The 27,683-nt window shown below is 44.7% G+C and overlaps 1 protein-coding gene across 1 annotated transcript in view; it reads left to right on the forward strand.

Moving 5' to 3' along the window:
- ptgfrnb (prostaglandin F2 receptor inhibitor b) overlaps positions 1 to 27,683 on the forward strand; it is a 45,093-nt gene that overhangs the window by 3,470 nt on the left and 13,940 nt on the right. The window contains exons 2-11 of the mRNA XM_061067370.1: positions 1,438 to 1,550; positions 1,999 to 2,257; positions 7,390 to 7,797; positions 9,802 to 10,218; positions 17,402 to 17,548; positions 17,634 to 17,788; positions 17,950 to 18,070; positions 18,764 to 18,983; positions 19,064 to 19,251; positions 22,972 to 23,091. Of these exons, the coding sequence (XP_060923353.1) occupies positions 1,438 to 1,550; positions 1,999 to 2,257; positions 7,390 to 7,797; positions 9,802 to 10,218; positions 17,402 to 17,548; positions 17,634 to 17,788; positions 17,950 to 18,070; positions 18,764 to 18,983; positions 19,064 to 19,251; positions 22,972 to 23,091 (2,148 nt within the window). The remainder of the gene's footprint in view (positions 1 to 1,437; positions 1,551 to 1,998; positions 2,258 to 7,389; positions 7,798 to 9,801; positions 10,219 to 17,401; positions 17,549 to 17,633; positions 17,789 to 17,949; positions 18,071 to 18,763; positions 18,984 to 19,063; positions 19,252 to 22,971; positions 23,092 to 27,683) is intronic.

Genomic DNA, 27,683 nt, shown 5'->3' on the forward strand with positions numbered 1-27,683 from the left:
TCGGCTAATTGAAACGCTGCAGAATTACTACTTGAATTGGGTCACATTCAATCTGAGGATGATAACACTTAGAATGTGACCGAGGGTCTGCTGCCAAAATGATTGTACTACTTTCTGATGCTTGGCATGAAGACACAGTTCAGTTCCCAAAACGTAGCGAGGTCTCTTACTCCTATGTTGCAGTCATGTCGTCCATTCCTATGACGAAGGACAGTTTGTATTTTTACATTTAACGAGAGTCCTGTTATGGGATTGGCCCGTTTCTTCTGGAGGACCGAGTGATGGGAATTTGTTATCGGATGAGAAAAGGTTGAATCCTTAGCACGGAGGTGTAACTGTAACCGACAGCGATAAGGATCCGAATCTGAACTCGTATTCGATGCCAACTTTTACCACTTGACAGTTTCCTGCTCGTAGTGAAGGTCGGACCCCCGGCTCTGCTTTTCCCTCCTCACTGATTACCTGCCAACAAGCAGCTCAAGTGTAGGTTGCTGATATTCTACCTCCACACATCCCCAGCAGCGTGTAGCGTCTCCTCTTTACCTTCAGCTTGTGGGTCGGGTCAGGGGGGGGGGACGTCCTGCAGCCTGAACCAGGAAGCGGCAGCGTCGGTGAACCAACCGGCTGCGAGCTCTGCCGGCCGTGCTGCTACATGCTTCACTCATGCAGCTGGAATGTCAGGAGAGAGACCTGCTCTCTCTGTGTGCCGCTGTTCTTTTAGGGGAGGGGGTCTTTGAGATCAGCTGGAGAGCTGCCATAGATAACCAGAGGCTGTTTTCTTTCTCGGGCATGAGTGTGTGTGTGTGTGTGTGTGTGTGTGTGTGTGTGTGTGTGTGTGTGTGTGTGTGTGTGTGTGTGTGTGTGTGTGTGTGTGTGTGTGTGTGTGTGTGTGTGTGTGTGTGTGTGTGTGTGTGTGTGTGTGTGTGTGTGTGTGTGTGTGTGTGTGTGTGTGTGTGTGTGTGTGTGTGTGTGTGTGTGTGCTGCTCAGGATCTGGCAGCATCTTTGTCACCATCGATACCGTTCAGTCAAGTTATAACAAGCCCTGTGTGTGTGTGTGTGTGTCACTGTTTCGTATGTTGCAACCGGGACGTCGTGTCCAAGATTGCGACTTTTCATTTTTATGAGCGTGTTTGTCAAATCTGTCAACGTCATCCCTTAACGTCCCATTTATAAAACCTGGCCGGTGATGATGAATCACAGTCTGTCTGTTTAGTCATCTTGCTCCTAATGGAACACGCACATAAAGTATTTCCCCTCGAAATGATAACTGAATAAAATCTATTCATCCTGCAAATTCTATTTTTATGCAGCAGATTATGCTGTGGCTCATAGATCAGGGTGGTTTTGCTTTCTGAAAGTCGAGATTTCAATACATCGTCCATCAAATCCAGCTGAAGTCTCATTTTTCTCTTTCACATTCTCCCTCGCCCCTGCAGGTGGGTGCTCGGCCCGAGTGGTGAAGGTGTCTCCCGGTCCCCTGATCCGGGTGGAGGGTCAGCCGGTCTCCATCAGATGTGAAGTCAAAGAGTATTCAGGACCTCGTGAGCAGGTGATTGTCAACTTTTTATTGAATGATGCCGAAAGATGTCAATAACAAAACGACAACTCCAAAGAAACCATGTGCTTGTCTAGGTTGGGGACTATTTTCATGCGCGGATCAACCACAAGGTTCAGCTTTTTCTGCGTTGTCATCCCACTTGAGGTCCCAGAAGTCCTTGCAGTTAGAGAGCTGTTTATTTCTCATGAGAATATGAGGATGACATGTTTTACAGTTTCAGTGAACATGCAAAGAGCTGCAAATGGATCATGAAATCATATCTCAATGGGAAATAAATCCCTTGATATTTAATGCAAATTTTAAGTTCCATCCAGAATAACTGTGAGTAGCAATAGATTCTATAGGAACTCTAACAAAGAAGTCAATATGGGCTATCAAAATACAATTTGCTTTGATACGCTATTTTGCTTGTCGGTCATGATCCCTCTCTGTCCGGCAGGATTTCGAGTGGGTGATGTCCAGGGACGCGGGCGCGCCGAAGTTGAAGATCATCTCCACCTTCGACGCCACCTACTCCCACCAGTCGTTCAGCAAGCGGGTGGCGTCCGGCGACATCTCGGTGGAGAGGCTCAGCGACAACGAGATGGATCTGAAGATAGCGGAGGTGAAGGCGCTGGACGCCGGGCTCTACTGGTGCCAGACGCCGAGCACGGACTCCGTCATGAGCGGCAACTACGAGGCTCAGGTCCAGCTCATTGGTACGGGAGAGGAGTGTGTGTGTGTGACGTGTGTGTGTGTGTGACGTGTGTGTGTGTGTATATGTGTGTGTGTGAAGCTAGCTGGCTTCATTGGTTCATTTAACAGCCATCCCCATGACTTAGTAATGCCCTACAGACCATGTATATATTCTCCTGCACACACACACGCCGGCTGGGTTTAGATGATTATAGTCGTAAATTTGGCTTTGACACACACTCACACACACTCGGTGCACATGTCAACACACTCCTGGTGGGGAGCAGATGTCAGGTGGGAGAACTTGGCTTGTGTCAAGTGAAGACCAGGGAGACGCAGATTTGGAACGTGAGGCACAAATGCTGAGCACAGAATATAAATACCATCGTCTGACATTTAAAGGAAAACAGTCCAGAGGGGGATATTAAAAAGAGGAGGGGAAATGGTCAAACAATTAGTAATGCGATCTTATCACTATAAACTTATCGACTGTGTACTTTGGACTCAAAGTACCTGAAAAGTTTTGATACGGAATCTAATAGATTTCAACTTAAAAGCACCAGTTGATGTCTCTTCGGTGTCAAAATTCGGAATAGAAGACAGTGGTCCTCAAACACCAGTGAGCGCCCCCTGTTGGATCACGAAACAATCTACTTCAGACAGTCCGAGGCGCTTCGAGACTGCATATTTTGAAATAGAGCCTCATTTAAACCCTAATTGAAAAGAGGAACCTGAATATGAGCCTAATGTGTCTATGGGAGCAGCTGCTGAAGAGCAACAAAACCAGTTCATCCTGTTTTAGTAGAATTGAACTGTCCAGACAAGTCAAATAATTATACAAGAGAAAAAAGGCAGCACTTCCTCTTCTCCTGAAAACATTACTAAAAAACAAACTAACTGTCATGGCTCTAATATCATAAAACCGAAAAGTGCTTTGAGGCAGGGTTGACTTTTTAATAATTAACCAGATCATTATCTTTCCCTGCCCTTAACAAAGTTCTAACAGTAAAACCGTGAATCATGATTAAGTCACCACGAGCGGACGTCCTCCACTCTTCAATAGATCCTTTCCTTTTGTTGGAATCGTTGGGTTTTTATTAATATTGCTGAAATATTGCCACACATGCTATTGAGCCTGGCACTTGTGATTCACTAAAAGCAATAGATGGAATCCTTTGCTCTGTTTAAAGACAGAATCCACATCCAGAAACGATTCTCTGGTTCCTCCCATCGTCCTCAGAACTCGCTGTGTACACTTTAAATTTTTCATTTTCCGACAAAGAAACGGGGCGAAACAGACGAAACTCGTGCTCAGCATTTTCTTCTGAATTTAATTGGGTTTCTTCCCCCATAATTATTCAGTTGCTAATTAAACGCGCATTTCGGCGACAGCGCTCGTTTAAATCCGCTGTTAACCCGATCCCAGAAGAGGCAGGATGCTCAAAACACAACAAGTCCCTCTGTTTTTACTCCGAGTGTGTGTGTTGTTTCTGAAATGTGAGGGATGCAGTCACAAAGAGGGATTGTCTGACAGCAGGTTAGTTAGCTCCTAATGCACCATCATGTTCCGCTGCTTCCCAGTGAGCCTCCCCAGACACCTTGTTAAATTTAGACCTGAATTAACTAGGCAGCTCTGTTTGTGTGTGAAAGAGATTGTGTTTTGTATATGTGGAGCATACAGTATGGGAAGTGTGTGTGTGTGTTTGTGTGTGTGTATGTACACGAGACAGTCAGTCGTTAACAGAGATGATGAGTTAGATTCGGAGCTGGAGGCTCTTTACCAGTCGAGACTTGTGCACCTCGTTCGTCAGCGCTCATACACACACTCTCTCTCTTTCACACACACACAAAAACACACACACACACACAGTGAGCTTCCATAGCTCCACTGAGGCTGTTCGGTTATGTAAGAAACAAGAGAAGTGGAGGTCGCTGAGGATTTGAAAACTCCTTTCCGGCTAATTTTAATTGATAGAGCAAAACGCAGATTATTTGTCCTGCCTTTGTTATCTGTCATAGACGCTCACGTCCCCTCAGCACCACTGTGTGCTCGGACGTCCACTGCACGTCTTATTAGTGTCCACTACTGTCCTGTTTATAGCCTCACTTTGTAGAGATACATATATATATATATACACACGTCAGGAATTCCACCGAAAGAAATCTTTGAAGCCGATGTCTATTACACAGACATCACACAGCCTCGGGGATCACTGCGACTTAAAGCAGCCAAAGTAATAGGTTTTTTTACGATGCAGATTCTCCAAAATGTAAAGAAATGTAATTTTAAAAAGCCGCACTGGGCCAAGATAAAGGTTACAGTCACCACGTCGAATGCGGTGTCTGTCGATGCCACGCCAGCCGGTATTTGCTGTGCACCTATCACCAGGTCTCTGCTCCGACCTCCTCCTGTTTGTTTCGGGTCCCGTCCACTCAGGAGCAGGCGGCTTCAACTTACTGCTGACCCTGTGATTTATTCTGCAGCACTAACTAGAGGATGCTCACCTGCACACGCAGCAGTCTCTCCCATGGGGGGGGAGAGGGGAGGGCAGAATTGGCAGGTTATTAAGGGGAATTGTTTTTCGGTCATTTTGGTTTAGAGGGGATAACATGTGTCTTCTGGTCTGAGGTCGACTGCTGGCTCAGCTTAGCAATAGAATGGGTGGAGAAAAATAAATTAATATTGAAAAACCCTGTGACCATGGATAAAGTTGGGATTAATCGTGCGTTATAGCCTGAAAACCTTTCAGTGGGATCATATCCGGTGGCGTGGCTTTGCCTCGTGACCTAACATTAGTCATTTGACTTCTGCTAAAAACAGTCAGCCACTGTTTATTAAGTTTTATTTACCTACAGATGAGATGAGCGGTTTGTTCTTCTGAATACATACAAATCGTTTTTTTCCCACAGGATTTAAATGTGGCACCAGTATAATTCCCACAATGCTTAGCTGCGAACTCCTCATCCCCGGCCATCTGTCGCCGCTTGGACTCGTTTGTAACACGACGACAATTAGCATCCAAACCGGATCACTCATTATTTATGTATTAAGTATTTTGGGATGAAACTTGGAGAGTTTAGAGCGAATATTATCTTAAGTTATGTAAGGTTTGTATCACGAGGACACACCCAGCTCTTTTTCAAATTGTGCAGTTTTTTTTTGTGGGATTTCGTGTTTTTATATGAAAAAGGATCAAAACCAGTCGGTGATAATGATGAAACTGAGACAGTAATATGTGTTCAGCAGTCGTCCCGAAACCAATCTGAGGCTGCCACTTAGTTTTATTGTTAACCCCCCGTGTCTCCGCTGCAGATGCCATTCATCAAAGCATCTAATGTCTTTTTCTTTAATTTCCCTGTCGTGGAAAGCCGAGGGTAAAACCTTATTTCATCGCTGTTGGCGTGAAAGCAAAGATCTGCGGCAGTGTTCTCCTCTCGCAGGGCGCCTCCCCCCCGCCCGCTGCATGAGTCATAGCGAGGGAGGAAACAAAGCGACGGCGAGCGCTGCTCTGTTAAGACCTGCTCGGACGTGACACTCCAAACGCTTCCGGGAGGCCGGGGCGTCAGGGCCGAGCAGGAACTTTGTTCATTATCAGAGCAAAAACAAACACTGAAGGTAAATGTGTCGGTGTGACAGGGGTTACTGTGCCGAGTGTGAGCCGGCAAGTCATTAACTTTTATGAACACACACACACAATCAATCACAAATTTATGACTTTGTCTGGTGCAGTATGTTTGCTCGTTCAGCTCTCCTCCAGCCGCTGACCTTGTGAAGAGAGCCACTCTGTGCAACACTTTGAGAGCCACTCTGTGTTGATTTAAAGAATCCCCGGACATTAACCTAGACCTCACTGTCTTTCGCATTGGGAGGCTTTAATTGAAATCCTGCTCATTTACCATGAATGCAGAAATTGAACAGAACCCAATAAAATCCTGTGTAAACACTCAAGCAGGCGAGAGCCAATCAAATCATGTAAATATGAAATAGGAGGCAGAGGCAGCTTCCTTTAGCCCATCTACTTCCTGGGAAGCACGAAACTGTGATTGTTGTCGTTATGACGATTGACACTAAGCGCCATGCAGGAGCTTCGTCAAACTACGTTAAATTATAAAAACAAAAACGACTAGACCTGGTTTATATATTTCGTTGAGACATTATCCAAAAGGTTTGTGGCATCAGGTAGATTTTCATCAGCAGTCGTTATGAGGACAGCAACTCCCATGGTCCCACGCTGCTTCATGACATCATCAAAATGTTTTTATTGAGAGTCTCCTAGTGGCTGATGTTACACATTTTAATTTGTCTAATCACAGGAGCTCATTAGTTCACTAGAATGTAGCATGTTGTGGAAATACGAGGCGTCATCATTATTTAGGATCCTGTAACTCCGCCCAATGAATATGTGCATTTAATAATTACTTGAGCTGAAATTGTCCCATTTCCCTCCTTTTAACGTCCTTTTGATGTTTAGTTTTTTTCTCTGCATGAACTTCCATTTCACCGCATCAGTATTTTTAATCAGACGTTCCTCTCAGGCTCCTTCATACCCCACATGTAAACAGAGATTTACCCCACTCTGCTTCAAAGCACAGAGGAGTGGGGTGGGTGGAGAAGATGAATGTTGAACAGCGCCTGGAAAGGTTTTTTTTTAGATTTTTGTTTTTACCTTGATTATGTTGTAGTGTCATTGCTTTTGTGTTCTGCAGATTTTCCTTCTCTTTTTTTTTTACCGCCCAAAAATAAACATTTTTTGTAAAGTGATCACTGCAGTAAACAAGATCGGGATGAGCCTCCAGGGATAGACGATGAAGAAAAATGAGGGAAAATGCAAATATTCTGCTGATTATCAACCAGAATAAAGAGTTTAGCTTCAGTGTTGTTGTAAAATGAAAGATATAAAAACCAAATGTATCCGCAGCTTCTCTGCAAAATGTCCAAATGTAGATTGAACCAGCATGCAACCTCAATTAAAACTGTGTGACATATATTATAGTATTTAATTGTTTAAAATGCAAAGGAAGGAAGAAAAGACAAGAGAAAACTCAACTCACGTTGAATTAATCTTTATCTCCATATACATAGTCTTCAGTTTGTGTTCAGTGATATTCCTCTTCCACAGTCTTACTAATGTATTCCTCTCTTTCTTCCCGCCAGTCATTCCCAACACTCTCAGCGTCACCCCGCAGACCCCGCCCCCAGAGGTCCCGGAGGGCAGTGACATCACGCTCTCCTGCAGCGTCATCCGCACGCTCACCCAGCCCACCTACCTGTCCGTCACCTGGTCGCTGAAGAGCGGCGCCACGTCGGAGGAGATCCTGACGTTCGGTCCCCAGGGCGGAGTGGTGACCGGGCCGAAGTTCACCCGGCGCTACGCCGACGGAGGCATCCGATTGGTCCCTGGGAAGAACGGACAGTTTGACCTGGTGATATCGAGAGTGACCACGTCTGACGGCGGGACCTATGAATGCAACGGAACGGAGTGGACTCATGAGAGTGGTGGGAAATGGATCAAAATCGTGGAGAACACGAAAGAGATGGGGACTGTTAAAGTAATTCCTACAGGTAAGAAACATCTCTGTTTGATTTTAGTTCAAATCAACTTTAATTCAATCAATTTTTAGTAACAAACTCAAAGGATAAACTCGAGCCTCTTCGGCTTCACTCGAGAGGAACTAGCATGTCGTCCATCTTTATGTGAAGTCTACAGATGGGACTGCACCGCACTGTTTGCACTGGAGGTTTAAGATTCAGGAAGGTGCGGGCGTTTCATTTTCATCGATTGACATCCTCACAAAGTCGTTGTTCATTGAAAGGCAGCTTCCTGTTGTTGTACCAAGGGTGATTAAACTCATGTAAAGCTGGAAGGTGACTCTCTCTCTCTATCACACTTAAAAATAACAAGTCACTTGCACATGATTAGAAATCGGAGTTCCCGTCTGCGGCACCTGAAAAAGATGTGAGCGGGTGATAAACCCTGAAAAGGAAAACTCTGAGTCACATAACGGTTGCGATTCGTACCCTCTGTGCCTCTGGATCAAATCCCAAAATAAACTTAATTAATAGTGTTAATGCAAGACAAAGAAGGGAAAGAGGACTGGTGGCTTTTCACCACCCAGAGGCTCTTGTTCCAGCACTAGACAAGCTAGCGTTCACCCCCCCCCCCCCCCAGGTTGTGTTTAGGAGACATGGAGACGAGCCGAAAATAGCACAACCTGCCCCTGGATCGGTGTAACGTTGTAATAAGTCCCTCTTTAAACGTGGCATTCGGAGGTTCCCTGCATATCCGTAGCAACGGTTTGATAGCTGCAGTGAAATTAGAATTTGTGGATTATTTTTCCTGCAGGGATAATCTTCAAGTGGCACTTTCTGGCTTCTTGATAAAAAGAGGCTACTTCCCTGCATGTGTTTGCCGTTTTCCCTGCCACTGTGTTGGATATGGGAAGAAAATGAAGGATGAGAGGAGAGGGAGGGACGTGGGAGAGTCGTCTCTCTCTCTCATGGCTTTTTTTTCCTTTTAAACTGCATCCTCTCTTCTGTGAGACTTTTCTAGCCGAGTCCCGAGAGGCTTGTGACCCTCTCTGCCCGTCTTTCTGTCTCATTCTGTCCTGAGAGAGGCCCCTGCACACACACACACCCATACACTCTCTCTCTCTCATTCACTGTGGTTGCTGTGGCCACCATATCTTATATCTTTCTGTGTTACCGTATCCTCTTAAGTGTTAGAAAACACACCCAGTGGTTTGTAATGAAACCAGAGATGTGCAGCACACACACACACAGAGGTCTCGGTCCCAGGTCCATTGTGGACCCGGTCAGTTCATATTGACTTACTGACTTGAGTAAAGAGGATGAGAAAAGTCAAACAGAGCGGGCTTTGTCTCTTTTGTCCTCTCCCAGACACCATACAGAGCCTCTCTGACCACATACTGCAGCATAGGTTGTTGCTGGAGACCGAATCCAAACCCGCTGATCCGACTGTTGGGTTGAAGATACACAAGAGAAGAGTGACAGTCGTTTTTTAATTCGCTGGACTCCTTTTCTCCGAGAGGATTTTAAAGTTCGTCTCTGACATTGATAGATGACTACTTGGATTGTCTTTTAAGAATATGTAGCTTGTGTATCTTGTCCGCTTTGACGTTACATCACCTCTGAGGGTTTTCTGTCTTTATCCAAATGTTAATATCCTCGTTACATCTAATAAATCAGAATTTACAATTTACCATTCTTTGCTTTTTTTATAGTTATTTTCATCGAGTGCATCGTCAGAGGAAAACGCTGTGTTCTAGCAATAAAAAATTGTTGGAACCAATAGATGAATCATTTTTATTTAAATAATGACTATAACACTTTAGAATCAGTCGTGTCAGAATACCTTAATAAATGCAGTATTAATATTTCAGCGGAGCCACCCAGTGTCCTCTGCTTACTGCACTCTGCTGCTAATGAGTTGGGATGTTTTATATTCTACCACCACGTCACTGTTTGTTAATTCCTGATCTTGATGATGCACTATCTCGCCTGTACACCTCAGGGTGAAGTAACTGACTCTGTCTCTGTCCTCTCAAGGTCAGTCCCTCAGTGTGAAGGCCACGTCCCCCTCCACGCCGCCGCTCCTCTCCCCCGGCGACACGCTGACCCTCCTCTGCTCCGTCGCCGCCGACAACCTGCAGGCCCTCGCCCTGGAGGTGACCTGGCTGGCCGGCGACCGCGACCTCGTCACCATGGAACGCAGCGGGGTGGTGGTCGCCAACGTGTCGGCGAGCGGCGCCCAGGGGACGCGCGGCGAGACGAGCCTGGAGCGGACGGGAGGCGGCGAGTTCAGGCTGGGGGTGAGGGGGGTGAGCACGGAGGACGGAGGGGAGTACACCTGCCGCGTGCGGGCCTTCATCGAGAAAGGAGGGAAGAGCGCCGGAGGAGGAGGGAGGTGGCACATGGCGGCCGAGAAGAGGTCCGGCCCCGTGATGGTGAAAGTGTCACAGATCAGTAAGTGAAACGTTTTTCATTTATCATTTCAATACATGACATATATACATCTATCCAGTGGTGGGAAGTAACGAAGTAGAAATACTTTGTTACTGTACTTAAGTAGATTTTTCACATATCTGTACTTTACTTGAGTACTTCTTTTCCTGACGACTTTTTACTTTTACTCGTTACATTTGAGCACAAATATCTGTACTTTCTACTTCTTACATTCTCAAACTCGCTCGTTACTTGAGCAGCGGAGGTTGGCGCAGCTCTCTCTCTCACTCTCTCTCTCTCTCTCTCTCTCTCTCTCTCTCATCCAGGGTTAAACATTTGTAAAATCATACATTATATACATTATATTCATATTGTTGTATAATTTTTCAGTCAGTTGAGATACCTTGAGGAGAAAACATTTTGGGTTGTTTTGTGTCTGTATAGGCCTACTATAAAAAGCACTTTGCATTTTTAATTTTGGTACTTGTACTTTTACTTTTGATACTTAAGTACATTTCAACACCAGATACTTTTGATACTTAAGTACTTTTAATATGAGCTACTTTAAGACTTTTACTCAAGTCATTTTCTGACGGGTGACTTCTACTTTTACCGAAGTCACTTTCAGGTAAGATATCTGTACTTTTACTCAAGTATGGCTTTCAAGTACTTTATACACCACTGCATCTATCTATTACTGATCTGAATGTAGACGATCAGAGTTAGATCCCCTGATTATGACCTGATCAAAATGATGAAACACATCAGAAAAAATTACTAATTTTAATTATTGAATATGAAATATGGATGTCAAATGGAATGAGCCTCCATACATACAGGAAAACAAGCTTGACTCTTTATTGACAAGTCGCTGTCAGCGTTCCCCATAGCATGCTGCAGCATCCCTTCTGCTTTAGGGCACGAAACATCCATTTCTTTCTGTGTTGCGGCTGCAGCTGGGGGGAAGTCATCCTGATGTGAGCCTACACATCATGTGGAGTTTTTATATTGCTCTGCTGCAGCGTCGTCCCCTCGCTGTTTAGATCCCATTTCTGCAGAGTGAGAATGAAGAGGAATGCTCGACAAAAACTGTCAATCCCATCACCGATCGGAAACGCATCCTGGTTTTCCCGTACAGTGGATAAGAAAAGAGCACTGGGGAAGAAGTTCTTGGGTCCACATGATTTCACGAGTTGTGGATGTTTACCAGTGAATCCGGAGTCTCAAGGGGAAGTTCTTTTAATCCTCTAGTCAGCCTGTCGACTCCCGCTGAGAGGACAATTGATTAGTCATGCCTCTCCTGCTCTCTGCTACCTCTGGGTATGCTGATAGTTTGTGTGTGTGTATGTATGTGTGTGTGTGTGATGCTCTGATTCCTGCCTTTAAAGAGCGGCGGTGTCAAACACGGTCGACACAGCAATCAATTACTGGCGTGGGGGGTGGTCTCTCCGTCTCCCTGCTCCTCTCCGTCTCCGTCTCTTATTCACTCTGCGTGAATTTTACAGCGCGGCCCTTTTTATTTCTGTGAAGCTGAGAGTAGCCGGCTCGTGAGATGAAGTCTTGGATATCCAACACGACACGAATTCGTTTGCGTTTCCTCTTGAATAGATAGTTTCCTAAAAAACTATAATAAGATGCTGACTAACGCCTTCATTTTCAATGTTCTCCTTGAAATAGACGTTTAAATTAGTTTTTGTATCATCAATTGCTCGCATAACCAGAAGTGATATTATTCCTTTGTGTTGAGCCTCATATTCCTGCTATAAATAATCAATAAAGGGCAAACGGCTAAAACTAAATCCACCCACCAGCTCCTTGAAGTGATTCCTGCCCAATTAACTCTTTGTTTCTTCTTTGTTCAATCTGCACAAACCCTGAATCGTGAGAATGACACGTGGTTTTCTGGGGAGTTCCATACAGGAACTATTTGTTGGCATAAGCGTTGACTTCCTGTCCCGTTAGATCCGTGTTCTGTGGGTTCTGCAGATTCCGACTGATCCGAGAGCCAGCAGCAGATGGATTTCTGTCAAACTCCCTATTCCCACATCTTAATGAAATAAATGGACTGTAATGAATAAGTAAACACTTGTTACATAATCGCTTTCAGTTCAGCTACAGTAGCGCGTTCAAGGCTTTGGAGAATTCCCCCTGAAGGGTGTTGGCGCAGCGACTCGGCTAAAAGTTTACTGTTCAACTGCCATTGTTTCAGGGCGGTGGCAGTTAACCATCTTAATTCATATTTATAGATTCCAGTTTGCTTTGGTGCTTCGGGAATATTCTCAAAGGGTTTCGCTGGAAAACTCTTTATATTGACATCAAAGGGAAACAATTTAATTGGAATTAATGGGTATTTATTGATTAAAATGGAAAAGTAATGGACCTGTTAATATGGACACATTTGATCAGATTTGTCTCGTAATGCTCACATTGTTGAGAACCTGCTGTCATCTTTTTAATGTGATCATTTGAGTTTTCTATTCCTGAATTAAGAAGTGAAACAAAGCAGAAGCCTCTTCCTGTTCTCATGTTAAATAAGATCCAACTTCCCCTCAGTTTTGTCGGTGTTAAAATCCGGAAACCATATTTAGCAAATAAATACTTTAAATGAAATACCAACGCAATTGAAGATAAACACGGTGACATCTGTGATGATTAGAAGGTCATTGCAAACTTTGGAAAGTCAAATGGACGACTATGGTCCCAGCTTCATATTCGTCCTCTCTGTGTTCTGTGGCTCTTCCTCTGTTGTTTTTAGCTTTAATTCTCCTCTTTGGTCGTCGGTTTCCTTCAAAAGGTTTGTCCAAGTTTCACAAGCTCAAATACGCAAAGAGAATAAATCTGAGTTTTCACAGCTACTTTGCAATAAACAGCTCCTTCTGCTTTCCAGTTGAAATTTTATGAAGTGAAACAGCAGCAGATTAGTTTATGGCTGCCGGTACTTTACAGTATTTACAACTTCATACTGTTTGTGCAAAACAAGTATCTACGTAATAAACTTCAAGAATATATCAAACTACTCACATCAACACATATGACTGCCTCTACAAAATGTCTAGTGCAGAATAACCAATTTCTCTCTCTATTCTACATCTCTAAAAACTGTATGCAGTTGCTAATACAATAAGGAAACTACATCTCCCATAAGGAGCCACTGGAAAGAACTTCTGCAGACCGAACGCTCTAGTTTCAGATGATCAATCAGTTTTTTCTCACAGGAAACATGAGAATTATCGCAGGGACACTTCTGTTATCTATAATTTACTGTACTAGACATGCAAATAACTAAACTGTTCCTCATAATCCTCAGTGGACGGAACAGTGTGTGTGTGTGTGTGTGTGTGTCAGAGGACTGGGCGCTGTACATCTTGTATGTCAGCTCAAGCCTTCAGTTAAAATCACAGCCGTGTCTCGTAGATGTAGAGAGGTTTGTAGAAGCCTCGAGGATCCATGTTACATTTAGAAATATCAACCAGGGGTCATTCTCTCACACACACACACATACGCACACAAAGAGCTGAAATATCAGGCTACATGATCGAGTACATTTCGTCAATATCTGCCACGTTGTGTGTGTGTGTGTGTGTTTGTGTTTACGGGGATTATGGAGTGCACAAGTTATCTGCATACTAATGGCCAACAACGTGTGTGTGTGTGTGTGTAAATGAAATTGAATTGAAGCCTTTCTCGGGCGTAAATGCTACACACACATTCATGCTTCAAACACCATCTTTATCGCTGTGTCTTGTGTGCTTGTGTGTTTGTCCCACATACTGGGGGTATGAGGCTGTTCTCACTGGTGGAACTCCTTCATTTGCCTGAGGGTATAAATTCCTTCATGCAGCGTCTGCCGACACACACACACACACGCTTACACACACCATGAGAGCAACACTTCTAATTGAGTGCAGCTCACATTTCATCCTCACTAGCCTTTTAATATTAGCTCAAACTGTGTGTGTGTGTGTGTGTGTGTGTGTGTGTGTGTGTGTGTGTGTGTGTGTGTGTGTGTGTGTGTGTGTGTGTGTGTGTGTGTGTGTGTGTGTGTGTGTGTGTGTGTGTGTGTGTGTGTGTGTGTGTGTGTGTGTGTGTGTGTGTGTGTGTGTGTGTGTGTGTGTGTGTGTGTGTGTGTGTGTGTGTGTCCGTCCGTCCGTCCTCCACCAGTCGGTTCCTATTCTATTGATGGTGCGGCCTTGAGGTTGCTCGCTCTTCCCACGATGCTTTGCTGCAAGCGCAGCTCCCCAGGAAGCACATAAAGAGTTGAAGAACTTATTTAAGAGCTCCCCACAACACACACAGATACACACAAGGGAAGTGTAGCCAAGGCCGAGAGGAATGTGTGTGTGTGTGTGTTGTGTCAGCTGGAATTGTTGTCAGTGGACATTTCAATCTTAATTTTCATAGCATATCCGAATATTTATGAAAATATTCTCATATAAGTCAAGATATGTGTGTGAATGTGAAATAGAAATGACTGATTTCAGGTTAAGACACTGAGTCCCTCTTTAGCCCGACTGACCCCCCCCCCGCTACGACATGGTGAGGAATTCGGCAACAAGAGTGGATCCCTGTGCGGTTCAGCTGCTCCTCCACGGAAAGGATATTAAGAAGCATAACTTGGTCTTCTTATCCGCACTGCTCCATATCAAAGCTGTTTTTTATTTGGCCCACTTAGACTTGCACATTAACTGGTCCGATTTGGGTGGCCGCAGGTCATGGTGACCTCATATTATTATTGAGAATGCAATATGTCAGGAACACCTTGAGGGACTGAGACTGCACTGGTGGGTGGTCGGGGTTAATAATGGAATCTACTCGTCCACGTTACAAAAGGATCGACCTGGAATATGTGTCTGCATGTATTTGATTGGCAAACACTTTGGTTTCATTGAAGTAAATAAGTGGGCTGTTTTTTCGGAATGTGCTAATGTCATTCTGAACACCTGAGGGCGTTCCTGGTTTTATAAATTGTAAAAAAAGAAAAATAGCGTGGGCTGCCTGAATAAAAGAGTCAACTTCAGTCAACTTTATATCTTGCAGGATTAAACGTATGACATCGTCCCCCCCCCCCTGAGGGAACAATTTAAGTTGTTTCCTGCAGCTTTCAGGCAGTTTCCTAAACTCTGTGAAAATCTCTCCCTCGGTGAAATGCAAAGCAGCTAAATTAAGGCGCCTGTGTCTCGCCACCGGCGGCATGGCGCTCCAGACTGTGGTTTTATGACGGTTTAGCGTCTATACAGTTCAGCATCTGTGACTGGATTGTTTATTATTTAGCATCTTTTGTATCACACAGGAGCCGTGACAGGCTCGGCTCATTTGTCGAATTGGAGCATGTAGCATGAAAATGAGATTTCGAAACAATAGTGATTCACATTTCGCTCATAAAATGTGAAATTAATACACTTCTCAATGGGATTTAATGAGACTGTCTCATAATGACATAGAGCCACCGGCAAGCCTGACACATGCAATCTGATTACATGTAGCTGTAATGTTCGATGCTGCATGCACATCTGTTCAGTGTGTCAGCTCGTACTTCCCCTGAGACGCTGCGTGCTGACAGAAAGAGGGAATGGCTCGAGTGGCTTATTCATATCTGCTTTTCCAATCACACACACACACACAGGGCCAAATTATTTAAAACAATGAATTGGACACTATAACAGTGGAAACACTCCAGTCTGTGGCAAATCTCCATCAGATTCGCTGCAAACTAAGAGTCTCCAACTAAGACGAGCTCCTTCAAACGAACACATGCAGCGAGACGCGGATGAAAGCGGTTTGTTGTGTTATTGACATTGACCTATTTCTCCTCGCGCTTCCTCCCCGAGCCACTCGCTTAAAAAACTCCTTTGTTCCTTTTTAAAACTTTTTTTATTGGTTCACATGAGATTTGTTTTCTTCGATATTTAAATTCACAGAAACCACACATCGCCTAAATCACTAAGTCACTCTGCTGAAGTCGTAAACGTTCAGAATGTCTCATATTATCCACACTAACAAAAACTCTGATACTCTGTACTATCTTGTTGCACTAAATTGCACCACACTAGATATCAGACGTCTAAATGTGCCAAATTCTTTCTTCACCAAGATCCATCAATTATTTCTCCGGCTCAAAGCCCAAAAATGATCTCCCTTGGCCCATGTCCCGACCTTCCAGCTAGTTTCAGGAAAATTATCTAAACGAAAACATGACCTCCTTGGTGAAGGTTTGGTTTGATCGCTGTATCTTCTGTGACTTGTTCCTACATTTATTAGCTGCTCTATAAGGATTCAGGATTTTTCAACACCTATATCACCCACATGGGTCACTTCCAGTTTATATGTTGAATAGCATCGGAGCAGCTGAACGTGAGTAAGGACTGGTTACTCCAGAGAGAGGGACAGCGAGAGGCACGTGGCTATTTGTCAGGAAACCTTCACACATTCCTATCCAGTGTGTGTGTGTGTGTGTGCGTTTCACAGCAGATGGTGACGGTGCATGAGTCAGTGTGTGTCTGTGACGTCCAGCTGACATCACGCAAAAACCCCTCCTTTGCCAAACACACGCTCATGCACACACTTTGTATGTATAACGTTTAATCTGCGTGTGTGTTGGTCGGTGGCAGGTAACGGCACATCTACACACTAATAACACACCAGTAACTGCTTTTATACGTGTGTGTGTGTGTGTGTGTGTGTGTGTGTGTGTGTGTGTGTGTGTGTGTGTGTGTGTGTGTGTGTGTGTGTGTGTGTGTGTGTGTGTGTGTGTGTGTGTGTGTGTGTGTGTGTGTGTGTGTGTGTGTGTGTGTGTGTGTGTGTGGGGGGGGCTCAGATGCCTCACTGTTGGGCAAGTGGTAATCTTTTGTGTGTGTTTGCTGTTTATTGATGTGGAAAGGTGCAATCTGGATGTCTAACTGAGAAAACCTGCCTCCCCACCTACTGTACACTCTCGCACGCACACACACACACACACTATTAACACTGACGCACACCTCATCTCACACTGTTAACAGTGTTATTTCAGGTCTATTTTTGTGGCCTGGCTCTGTCACACAGCTCTATTTAAGGACTGAACCACTGAAAGGAAAAGAAGCAGGATTCACTGTGGATTCGTCTGGTGATTCTGTGTAAAGTGTCTAAGATCCCGTCAGGATGCGAGTCGTTTCTAAAAGTGTTAACTACATAATGAAGTTTTTTTATCTCTCTCGTTATTTCTTTGCAGAGCCGAGCTACACGCTGACCCTTGAACCGGCCGTGAACCCCCAGGTGACGGCTGAACCCACAGAGCTGGACTGCCACGTCACCAACATTACCCACGTACCCCTGGGAGGCCGACTGGGCGTCACCTGGGAGCACACCGCGATTGCAGGTACTTTTTTTAATTTTTTTTTTACCTCAGCTGGTTTCTAGAACTGCCATGAAACATTTTGAGACTCTTCCATCTGTCCGAGTAGGGGATGATGCCAAGACCTCGCATCACATCGGCTCCCTGGACGGAAGCGGCGACCTGCTGCCGGGGTCCATGTACTCCGACCGGCTGAAGGGCGGCGCCATGTCTCTGACCAGAGTCCAGCCGAACACGTTCAAACTGCGAATCCTCCGCACTCAGGTGGGAAAACTCACAAAGAGTGGCAGACAGAAACATTTGCGATTTCTATCCTGAGAGATATTTGACAGTTTAATGGGAATAAACATAATCCTATCTTCTAACAGTGAAACCAGCAACTCTCTGACGTTGATCACTGACTAGTTTTAATTTTTGCTTTGCAGGATATCGACATGGGCCAGTACTCCTGCACTGTGTCTGCGTGGAGCGCCAGCAGCCAGGGTGACATGGTGAAGCTCACGGAGCACAAGAGCTCGCCGGTGACTGTACAGTGGGATACCAAACGTAAGGAGGAACCAAAAAATCCAAAACACACATAAGAATTCAACTCAAATCATGAAATGCATGGTAGATTGATTAATTTCTCCACCACGATTTGTACTAAACATTACAACAAACTACTCAGGCTCTAGTTTATTAATGCATAATGGACTTCCTCAACTTGTACTTTCGTTTCTCTCTAATGGTTCCTCATCTCTGCACGTAACACACAACCTGCCACTCAAGGTCGTATTCTGCGCTTTAACGAGTCACTTGTGGGAGAGATAAAAAAAAAAAGGAATGAAGCCTTAACTCACATTTATGATTAAAAAAAAAAAAAAACTCCAACCAGTCAGAGCAACCCCACTGTTAGGTTTTTATGAATCAGCTCTAATGTCTCGATGTGGTTTCCAGACTTCACAGGAAAAATCCCTCCGCATAACAACAGACCTCTCGTTGTCTTTTTCACAACACGCACACAAACATGTCTCTATTTCAGTCGCACACGCTGAACTCGCTGCCCTCAGTTAATTGAGCCATGATCTAACTCCATTGCGCTCCATGTATGTGAGCCTGTTTTGAATCAGTGTAATCGCCTATCACTTCCTGTCGGCCTCTGTCGGGGATTTCCTCACCTCCTGACACCGCGGCGGGATGAATGATGTCCTTGTCGAAGTCGTTCTCGCCGATTAATCGACGGGCCGGTTGTGTTCTCAGGTCCGACTCTGAACGTCGTGGCCAAACGGGTCCGTGAAGCCTCAGTGGGAGGGGCTACCTTCGAGATGAGCTGCACCGTGACCACTGAGAACCTCGGGGAGGCGGGCTACTCTGTGCTCATCCAATCGCAGGAGAGCCTGGAGGGCAACGTGAGAACCATCATGACTCTCAGCCCCGATAATGTGGTGCAGCATGGAGGAGCCACCGACCCCAACAGGAGGTATATACCTACACAAATCTATACATTCACATTTTAACAATGTACTGGTGTCTTCTTACATCTCTGTTCTGTCCACTCAGAGACAGTTTAGTTCTGACGAAGTCCGGCCCGGCAGAGTTCCGCTTTCGCCTCGCTGGAGTCCAGCTGTCCGACAGAGGGTTCTACTGGTGTGACATCACGGCGTGGACGAAACAGCAGCCGGGACAAACCTGGACCAAAGCCACGAGCGCCGAGTCGAACAAAGCCAGGATCGACTTCCAAGAAAATGGTGCGTCCATGCACGTTTTTGTGTTCCTCTGTCTTTTGTCGTGACTGCAGAGGCTCATGGGTAACGCTTCAAAATAAACCTCCAAATGTTATTTTAAAATGGAAAAACCACTTAAAGAACCATTTGTTTCCCACTTTACTCCCCTTGAGTCAAAGTTAAATATTATCACTGAGCTGTACTGCTGTTTCTAAATGTGTCTCTTTACGTCACCACTGAAGTTTTCTCTCACTTGTTTTTAATGCCGTTGGTTCCGTTTAATGAGTTTTGCCTGAAATCCGGCTTTGCACAAAGAGCATGACAAAAGACCAAATATTGAGGAACTACTTTCTAGCACTGCGGCGGGATTCATGATTAATTTAAAGCCGTTTGACTATTTCAACTAATTTCTTCCGTTTCATAACAATCTGAGCAAATACTGGCGACTAAATATGTGTTAAGTTCCTGCAATTACCCTGGAAATCCTGGAGTAAATGTCTATAAATAGAAATATTTAGCATTTCTGTTCACACATTATACACTCACATCCTCCACCCACACACAGTTAATGATAAGCAACATAAATTCCCTAATAACGCTCAAAGATAAAGATGCATGTACACAAACACACCTTAAGCCCTGTAACGCCCACCACAGCCACTGGCCTACTTAACGTACTTTGATCTGACTGGGAAGTGCGAGACAGGAGAAGGAAAAACAAGGCGCGGCAGACAGGAAGCGGAGGAAGAGGAGGGAGGTGACATCGAGGAGGAAGAGAAGGAGGGAGGTAAAAAAGATAGAAGAGAGGAAGAAGAGACGATTTAAAGATGGAGATGTGAAGGAAGGAAGGAAACATGAGGAGCCTTATCAACAAATCTGATTAAAGACCAATAACCAACTTGGAGCTTGTTAGCTTAGCATAAAGACTGGAAACATTGGGAAACGGCTAGCCCGGCTCTGTGGTAATTTAAAAGCCCCCTACCAGCACCTTATGAAGTTCACTAATTAACACATTCTCACTTCTATCATATCACTTTTACATCCCAAATAATATCAGATGAACATTTTATGTGTATGGCTCCTCTTTTTCATCCTGTGATATTTGCCCTCTGTAACTTTTATTCTGACATTTGACTTTGGGGGGGGGGGCAACTGGCTCGGATGTTTGCATTTTCACATACAAGGAAGTTGCCGTGAGAAGGAAAGAGGCTGAAGACGTTCTGTCTTTCTCTGGGGAGGACAGGAGCCCTTGAGCATAACTTCCTCTTCCACCGCCTCTCTCTCTCGCTGCTTTTTCCTCCCCCGTTCTCTCCGCCATCCTTTCACTCTCTCTCACCCCCACTGTCTCCCTCTCTACCTCCCTCCCTCTCTGGGACATCTTCAAAGTGAAGCCCTTTGGCCAATCAGCCAGCTGCAGAGATCTGCACCGCTGCTTTTTCTTTTCTCTCTCTGCTTGCGCATGTGTGTGTGTGTGTAATCTTTCAAGTGTGTGTATCCAAGTCTAACATTTTGTGTTGACCCCACACAGTGCAATACCCCTACACATACACACACACACACACACATGCACACACTCTCTGACAGAGTTAGAGCTTTAAGCTGGGCAGTTTTTGCAAGAACCCCTTATGCTTGCCTTAGGGGACAGAAGCTATGAGTGTGTATGTGTGAGTGTGTGTTTGTGTGTGTGTGTGTTACGAGCACATGCAACTGGCATGCCTCCCAAGGTTCCAGCTGTATCTTGAATGTTTCAGACGTGTTGTGGTGTTGCAGCCTGTACGTGGGATCTTCTCTGAGGACGTATGTGGAAATGCAAAGTCTCACCAGCACATTTACTGTTAAATAATTAAGTGTTTGAGTGATTTTTTTTTTAATAGTAAAACAGCAACATACATATGGTGTAGCCGCGGGAAAAATGCAAGCTTGTCAATGGGAATTTAAATTGAGGCATTGGTAAATGTGTAAAAAAGTCAAATTCTGTTTCTTTTTACAACCTGGATTTGATTTTAAAGTCCATAGTTCTGTCATATAACATAAATCACTTAGTTGAAATGACAAAAGCCGAATTGTAAAAGAAAAGTCATTTAAATCAGTTCATTTATCTTCAGCCTTTGAAATGGAGCAATGATGCAGTTTGAGTATTTATTGTAGGAGTAAATGAATTCTGCATCGCTCATCTTTCAGACCAATGAGACAACGCAGATCTTAAAGTGGTTTCAAACACTGAAATTAAAGAAACTATTTAAGACGTTGTTCTACAGAGACGTGAAGTTCAGGAGTCGACGAGTTTAAAATGATCTTCACGGACTTTATTTCCCTAAACATCCTGAAGTTGTTTGGGGAGGGGGGGGGGTGCAGAACGCCCACAGCAGTTTACAGTAAACATGTCCTGTAAAAAAAACAACTCTAGTTGTAGAAAATGAAGAGAAAAGAAATAAAGGAGTTGCTAAACATGCTGGTGACGATTACAAAAACCCCTCAAAGTAAATAAATGTTCCCTCGAAAAAACAACTTTGGATATTTACTGAAATTGTTAATAGACTTAATTAATAAAGTGGTTTTCTAGTTTCAAATTGCTTAAAGGTCATTAATGCTCAACGTTTGGTACAAATATGGAAACAGACGGATGTTTCTGTCCTTGGGCTTCAGTGTCTTTACCAAGGAAACTTCGTCCTACACACTGAGGGGTCTGGGGAAAAACCACAACCCTCTGATTAGTGGACGTCCGGCTCTACCTCCCGGGCCGCAGCAGCCCAAATGTAAATATCGGCTGCGTGACTCATTTGGAGCCTGAACCCTCTAAAGTGTTTCTTGAATGCTCCTGTTTGACTGATCGACTCACCCGCAGCTCACCGAGAGGCCGAGACCCAACCAGCATGTTTTATGTCCGTCCGCATGCCGTTTACGAGCGCGTGCATTTTACAACGCTTTGCCCGCACATGACAGTGTGAGTAATGCGGCGTTCTTGGCGGGGGGAATAAAACTGTCAGAGCAACTTAAATGTTACCAGAGACGGCTCGAGACTATCCCCACACAGGAAACCACATAACATGGCTGCGGCAACTTCTGCACCCTCAAACAAACGGACTCGATGTCATCAATTTGTTCATTTCCTGTTTTACAGACAAGAGAAGAATATTAGGATCCGGGAACTGGCTTAGTAGCATACCAGGCTGGTTTGCTAAAATTCTTGCTTGACTTCCATGATTGCCAATAATTGAGCCAAGGGGCGAATAAAACATTCCTCGTGGCTTCACGTGTGGGTCAACTTACCGGAAAATAAACATCACTGTAACGAGAGCTACTAATTTGGGTCCTTGTCCATTCTGCTAACACGGAGGAGGCAGGTTTTATGAGCTATACTGCGGACCACACATATCTTATTGATAAACCACTGACTGTATATGAACGTGTTAACCGCTCGCGTTCTTTAATCTATTTATATCGACACCACAGCTGTTTTCTCCTTGTCGACGTCCACACATCACATCAAATCACACGTCGTGACTTTAAAGCAGCGTTTTTCCGTCTGAAAGCTCGAGAACTCTTTCCTCACAGGAAGCTCACATCCTCATCCAGCGCTCCTCGGGGACATGAAAGCAGAATTGGTGTGTGTGCAGGTTGAAAAGCGGCCTGTGTTTTAAACGAGTGCTTTTCATCTCGCTCTGGGTTTCTCTGATGTTTGCCGCCTGCGTCCAATGTGTTTGTGGAATGAAGCTGATTCCAGCTCATGTGCTGCTGTTGCAGGCCCGTCCTTCACCATCGCCATCCAATCAGACGACACCAGTGTTTATCCGTCGACAACCGCCAAGATGGATTGCTCGCTCAGCGTCTCTGGATCCTCACCAAAGACCGGTGCGACACAAGGTACAGTGCACACACACACACACACAGACACACACACACACACACACACACACACACACACACACACACACACACAGGTAGACAACACAGAGATGTTTGCTTTCTTATGCTACAAATCACAATCACTCACTGTCTCTGTCTTTCTCTTGTGTTGTCTGAACTTTTCATTTTCTTTTACACACAAGCATGAGTGAATGTAGCTGCACGCACACACACACACACACACACTTGCACACTCTCTCACACACACTCTTTGTACTCGTGCTGTGTTCTGCACCTGCCAACCTGTCAGCAGCGCTGCTAATAAGAATGATGTGACTCCTGCATTTCAAAGAGTTGTACAGATGAAAAATATGCTTTTTCTCACTCCTGCTCTTGTTAACACACACACACACACACACGACTACTGTAAATGCTTTTGTTTTCTTAACTGTGTGTATTTGCCGCTTGAAACACTGGTGATACATTTTACTGTAGGTGAGAGTAATAACACTTCCATTCTAAACCGTATTATTCTCCGATCGCGGTTGCTTCTAATTAGATGAATGTAGAATTAACTGGTTAAAAAACATGATTACTTTCAACTCAGGTGAATAATAAAAACTCCTGCTTTGAAAATGTTGCTGAGCCATTAGCAGATAAATATACTTAAAGCTGCACTAATCAAAATGGATCATTTCAGATTTAGAATAAAAAAAAGTTGCCTGCCTTAAAAAAAATATATATTCTATATATATATTTGCAGTGTAACTCGACCTGTCCTCCCCTCTTCTCTCCATTACTCTATTTCTCCCTCTGTCTCAACCCCCCCCCACTATGCAAACACCCATCCATCTTCTGTCCTCCCTCCTCCTCTTCCTCGCCGCTCCATACCCTTTGACTTAAACGTGTCGCATGACATCACGCGTCGCTCAACACCGCCCTCCCTCCATCTGTCACCGTTTCTTTCCCTCCTCTTCCTCTCTGTGCATCTTTCTTTCACCGTCCAACATGTGTTTTCAACCTTTCTTCCACATAGGGAGCCGTTAAGGCACATTGCAGACCTCCTCCCTCAGTGTGTGTTTGTGTGTGTGTGTGTGTGGAGTTATTTGGAAATAATTGTGCAAACACATGCAGAGAGGAGCACTGTCTCCTGCAGTGTTCGGACATATGCGAGCATATTTCTTTGCACATTTCTTTGCACCTGTGTCTTCGCAGCAGTGTGCTTGTGTACATATGCAGCCTGCCTGTAATGTATGCCCATACATAAACACTTAACAGTGAAACGCTGCAGGGATTGGTGCGTTGGAGGTTGTGGAGCGTGTGCGCACAGACAGCTGCACCATGGGAAGAACCCCCCCCCACACACACACACACACACACACCCTCAGTATCACAGCTGAGAGCAGAGTTACGCATGAACATGCTCACTACAGGAAGGAAGAAAAGACAGAAGCAATTCATGAATATATTCTGTGATTATTGTTATTTTTAGCACCGATTGTTTATAGAAGTTGTGTAAGTTTTATATTCCAACCTATAGTGACAGGTGTCCTGAAACCATCGGACTAGTACTCTGAAAAAGATTCCATTTAAATTAACGTAGGAAAACACAACACCCTTCAAAGAACATTCAAGGAACGATGGAACCAGATCTTTATTGTCCTTTAAACGGGTACAATGACATTTTTAAGGAACTAATCTAAGGAATCAAACTGTTATCTCATTTCCTCATTCGTCTGAATCTGAGACTCTTGCAACAACCCTTGAGTATCTGAAGTGCGTAAGAGCACAGGGTTTGGTTCATTTCGACTGAAAACAGCTGCACACTGACTGCAGTGCATTGCATGTGTTTGGCAGCTGGACAGTAAACCTGCTTATGTGTTTGCTTTGATGCTTTTTCATAGTATTTTATGATGTTTTAATTTCTGTTGAGGAAAACCAATCTTGCAGGATTTAGATTGTCTTTCTTAATGTTAATTCTGCTTTGGTTTCATCCAATAGCGTTCAGCGGTTATCCTGCAAAGAGCCAACAGAGGAACAGGGCGGGGGGGTATGCGGGACCCTCTTATGCTTCTGTGCCCAGAGGCAGATTGTCTCTACAGTGGAGGCAGTTGCATTTATAGTTGTTTTTTTGTTTTTCTGAAGCAATGTGTTGCTTGACACAGAATTAATTATAAGGTCTATAAATACACATGTGAAGGAAAAGGCTGACGGGTTTTAAATGTTTCTTCGTCAACAAATATCCCCAAACAGAGAATGTTTGTCTGACTTCTAAATCTGTTAAAACGGCTCACATACATACAGCTTCGATTTTAAAACAATCAGTGAATTTCCTTCAGAGTCGGTGACTGCAGCAGGATGGTGACTGTGGATCTGACTTGAAATGAACCGCGGAGCTCGTGTTTATGATCCATGAGAGGGAACAGGTCACCCCCGGCAACAGTGCTGATGTGTATTTAACCGTCGGTTCAACAGTGGAGCTCGGCGGCGCTGGGCGATTTAGATATTCAGTTTCTCAGACGAGGCCGCTGCACAGAGAGCGACAGTGTCACGAGTGTAAACCACGACAGCAGGTTAATGGACCAATTAGCAAACTGGTATCGAGTGACGTGTCAACAAAGGTGCGGCGCTGACGTGTCGGCTCCGTTTGGACAACGGCCAAGACTTCACTTCCTCGGGTGCTCTTAGAACACACACACACACACGGAGGGACTTTGTTGGGTGTAACAGAATATTAGACACCTTTGTCCCTTAGTGTGTCCTGTGTGTGAATGTGCGTACAAGTGAGTGGTAGATTGCGTCCTACTTCACCTTTGTAGCTCATTGTTCTGACACAATAAGGCAGCTTCAGGAGTCATTGAAAAGGTTGACCAACTGTGTGTGTGTGTGCATGTGTGTGTGTGTGCATTCCTCAGAGATGGCTGCAAACAGCTCTCCTGTTGCAGCTTGTATTTATGATGGGCGAAACACACCCGCACATAAAATATCCCTCATTATTCCTCTCTTCTTAGTCAGGTTGCTGCTTCAGCCTTTTATTAGCCATGCTGTTGACCCACAGGTAAATACAGTGTGTGTGTGTGTGTGTGTGACCTACAAGCGACTGCAGCTGTGGGACAAGGAGCATTTCCAAAGCGACTGCCTGTATGGAACCTATATGACGCTGTGGGGGACAGCGACTGAGATAAATCAGGGGCGAGGCAGAGTGATTGCAAACATCCATCTCTTCCTGTGGGATTCCGATGCCAGATGGGATGTGTGGTCCCCCCCCCCCAGCGAGTCTGCGGGTCTGCCCCTGGGTCTCCTCCCGGTTGAGTGTGCCTGATAAAGCGCTTATGGAAGGCGCCCGGGAGGCATCGTGATGGGTCGCCCGAACCTCCTCAACTGGCGCCTTGAAGGAGCAGCGGCTCGAGTCTGAGCGCCTGTCCGAACTGCTTGCGCTTAGGGTTGCAAAATTCCGGGAATACTAAAAGTTGGAAACTTTCCATGGGAATTAACGGTAATAAACTGGACATGTTGTGGGTAATTTATACTAACTGTATTTACCTTGTCATATACGTATACAGATAAATATAAACATTTTGTTTTGTCATAGGCTGATTTGAGCCCTGAGGAAACTTTGGGCACTTTGTCATTCTTCACATAGGGCTTTGCACAGTATTTGCAAATGTCCACAGCCTTTCCATCTGCATTGGATGGGGTGAAATGTCTCCACACACATGAGATATTTTACAATTGATGGATAAATGAATGGAAATAGGCCAGATGAACAGATTTACAATCCTCAATCAGCATGCTAATATATTTTCCCCAGTAATATCATGGAAACTTACCTGACTAGTCCTGCACTCTACAGCAGGCCTCAATAGCCCTGCTGTAGAGTGAAGGATGCTGGGAGTTATCTGTGCATGTGATGGAAGAATGCACAGTGGAGGCGTGTGCTGCATTCCATACATCTTTAAAATAGAGTTTTGAATGATGTTTTTATTGCTCAGTGTTTAATTTGCGTTTGTTTTTTTTTTCAAAATTCCCGAGCTTAACTTCCCATGGCAAGTTTCCGGAAATTTACCTGAAACTTTCCGCCCCTTTGCAACCCTACTTGCCCTTCCTGAGCCGAGCCACCGAACGAGTTTCTCTTATTGTGTCACCAACTATCACCATGTTTTCTTTCCTCACTAACACTGAGGCCGGGCCTTATCGGTCACGGGGTCATCGGCTGAGCTCGTCCGTCCGTCACCAGAACGAGCTGACGCCACATTTGCATATTGTTGGTGGCAAACGAGACGTTGAATCTCGTTAACGTCTGAGTCGCACTTCGCAGTTTGACACATGGCTTCCCCCGGGCAGCAGCTGGTCCACAGAGGCTCGCGTACGATTTGTTGCTTTCAGTTCACATTCATTTTTTCTCCCGTCGTCACTTCGTTCACGCCGGAAGTGAATGTGGGAAAAATCTGTGAAGTCTGCAGCACCTTGGTTAACGAAGAGTGGGATTTGTTTTACATTCCTAGAGAAGAGTTGATGTCGAGAGCCATCCTCTGGAACTGGATCACTGTTGTCATTTAGCAAAATAAGTGCGTAAATACAATTTGAACACGTGTGATGGTTTCGCTATT

The sequence above is a fragment of the Limanda limanda genome, chromosome 23 (genome assembly GCF_963576545.1).
Source record: "Limanda limanda chromosome 23, fLimLim1.1, whole genome shotgun sequence".
Taxonomy (NCBI): domain Eukaryota; kingdom Metazoa; phylum Chordata; class Actinopteri; order Pleuronectiformes; family Pleuronectidae; genus Limanda; species Limanda limanda.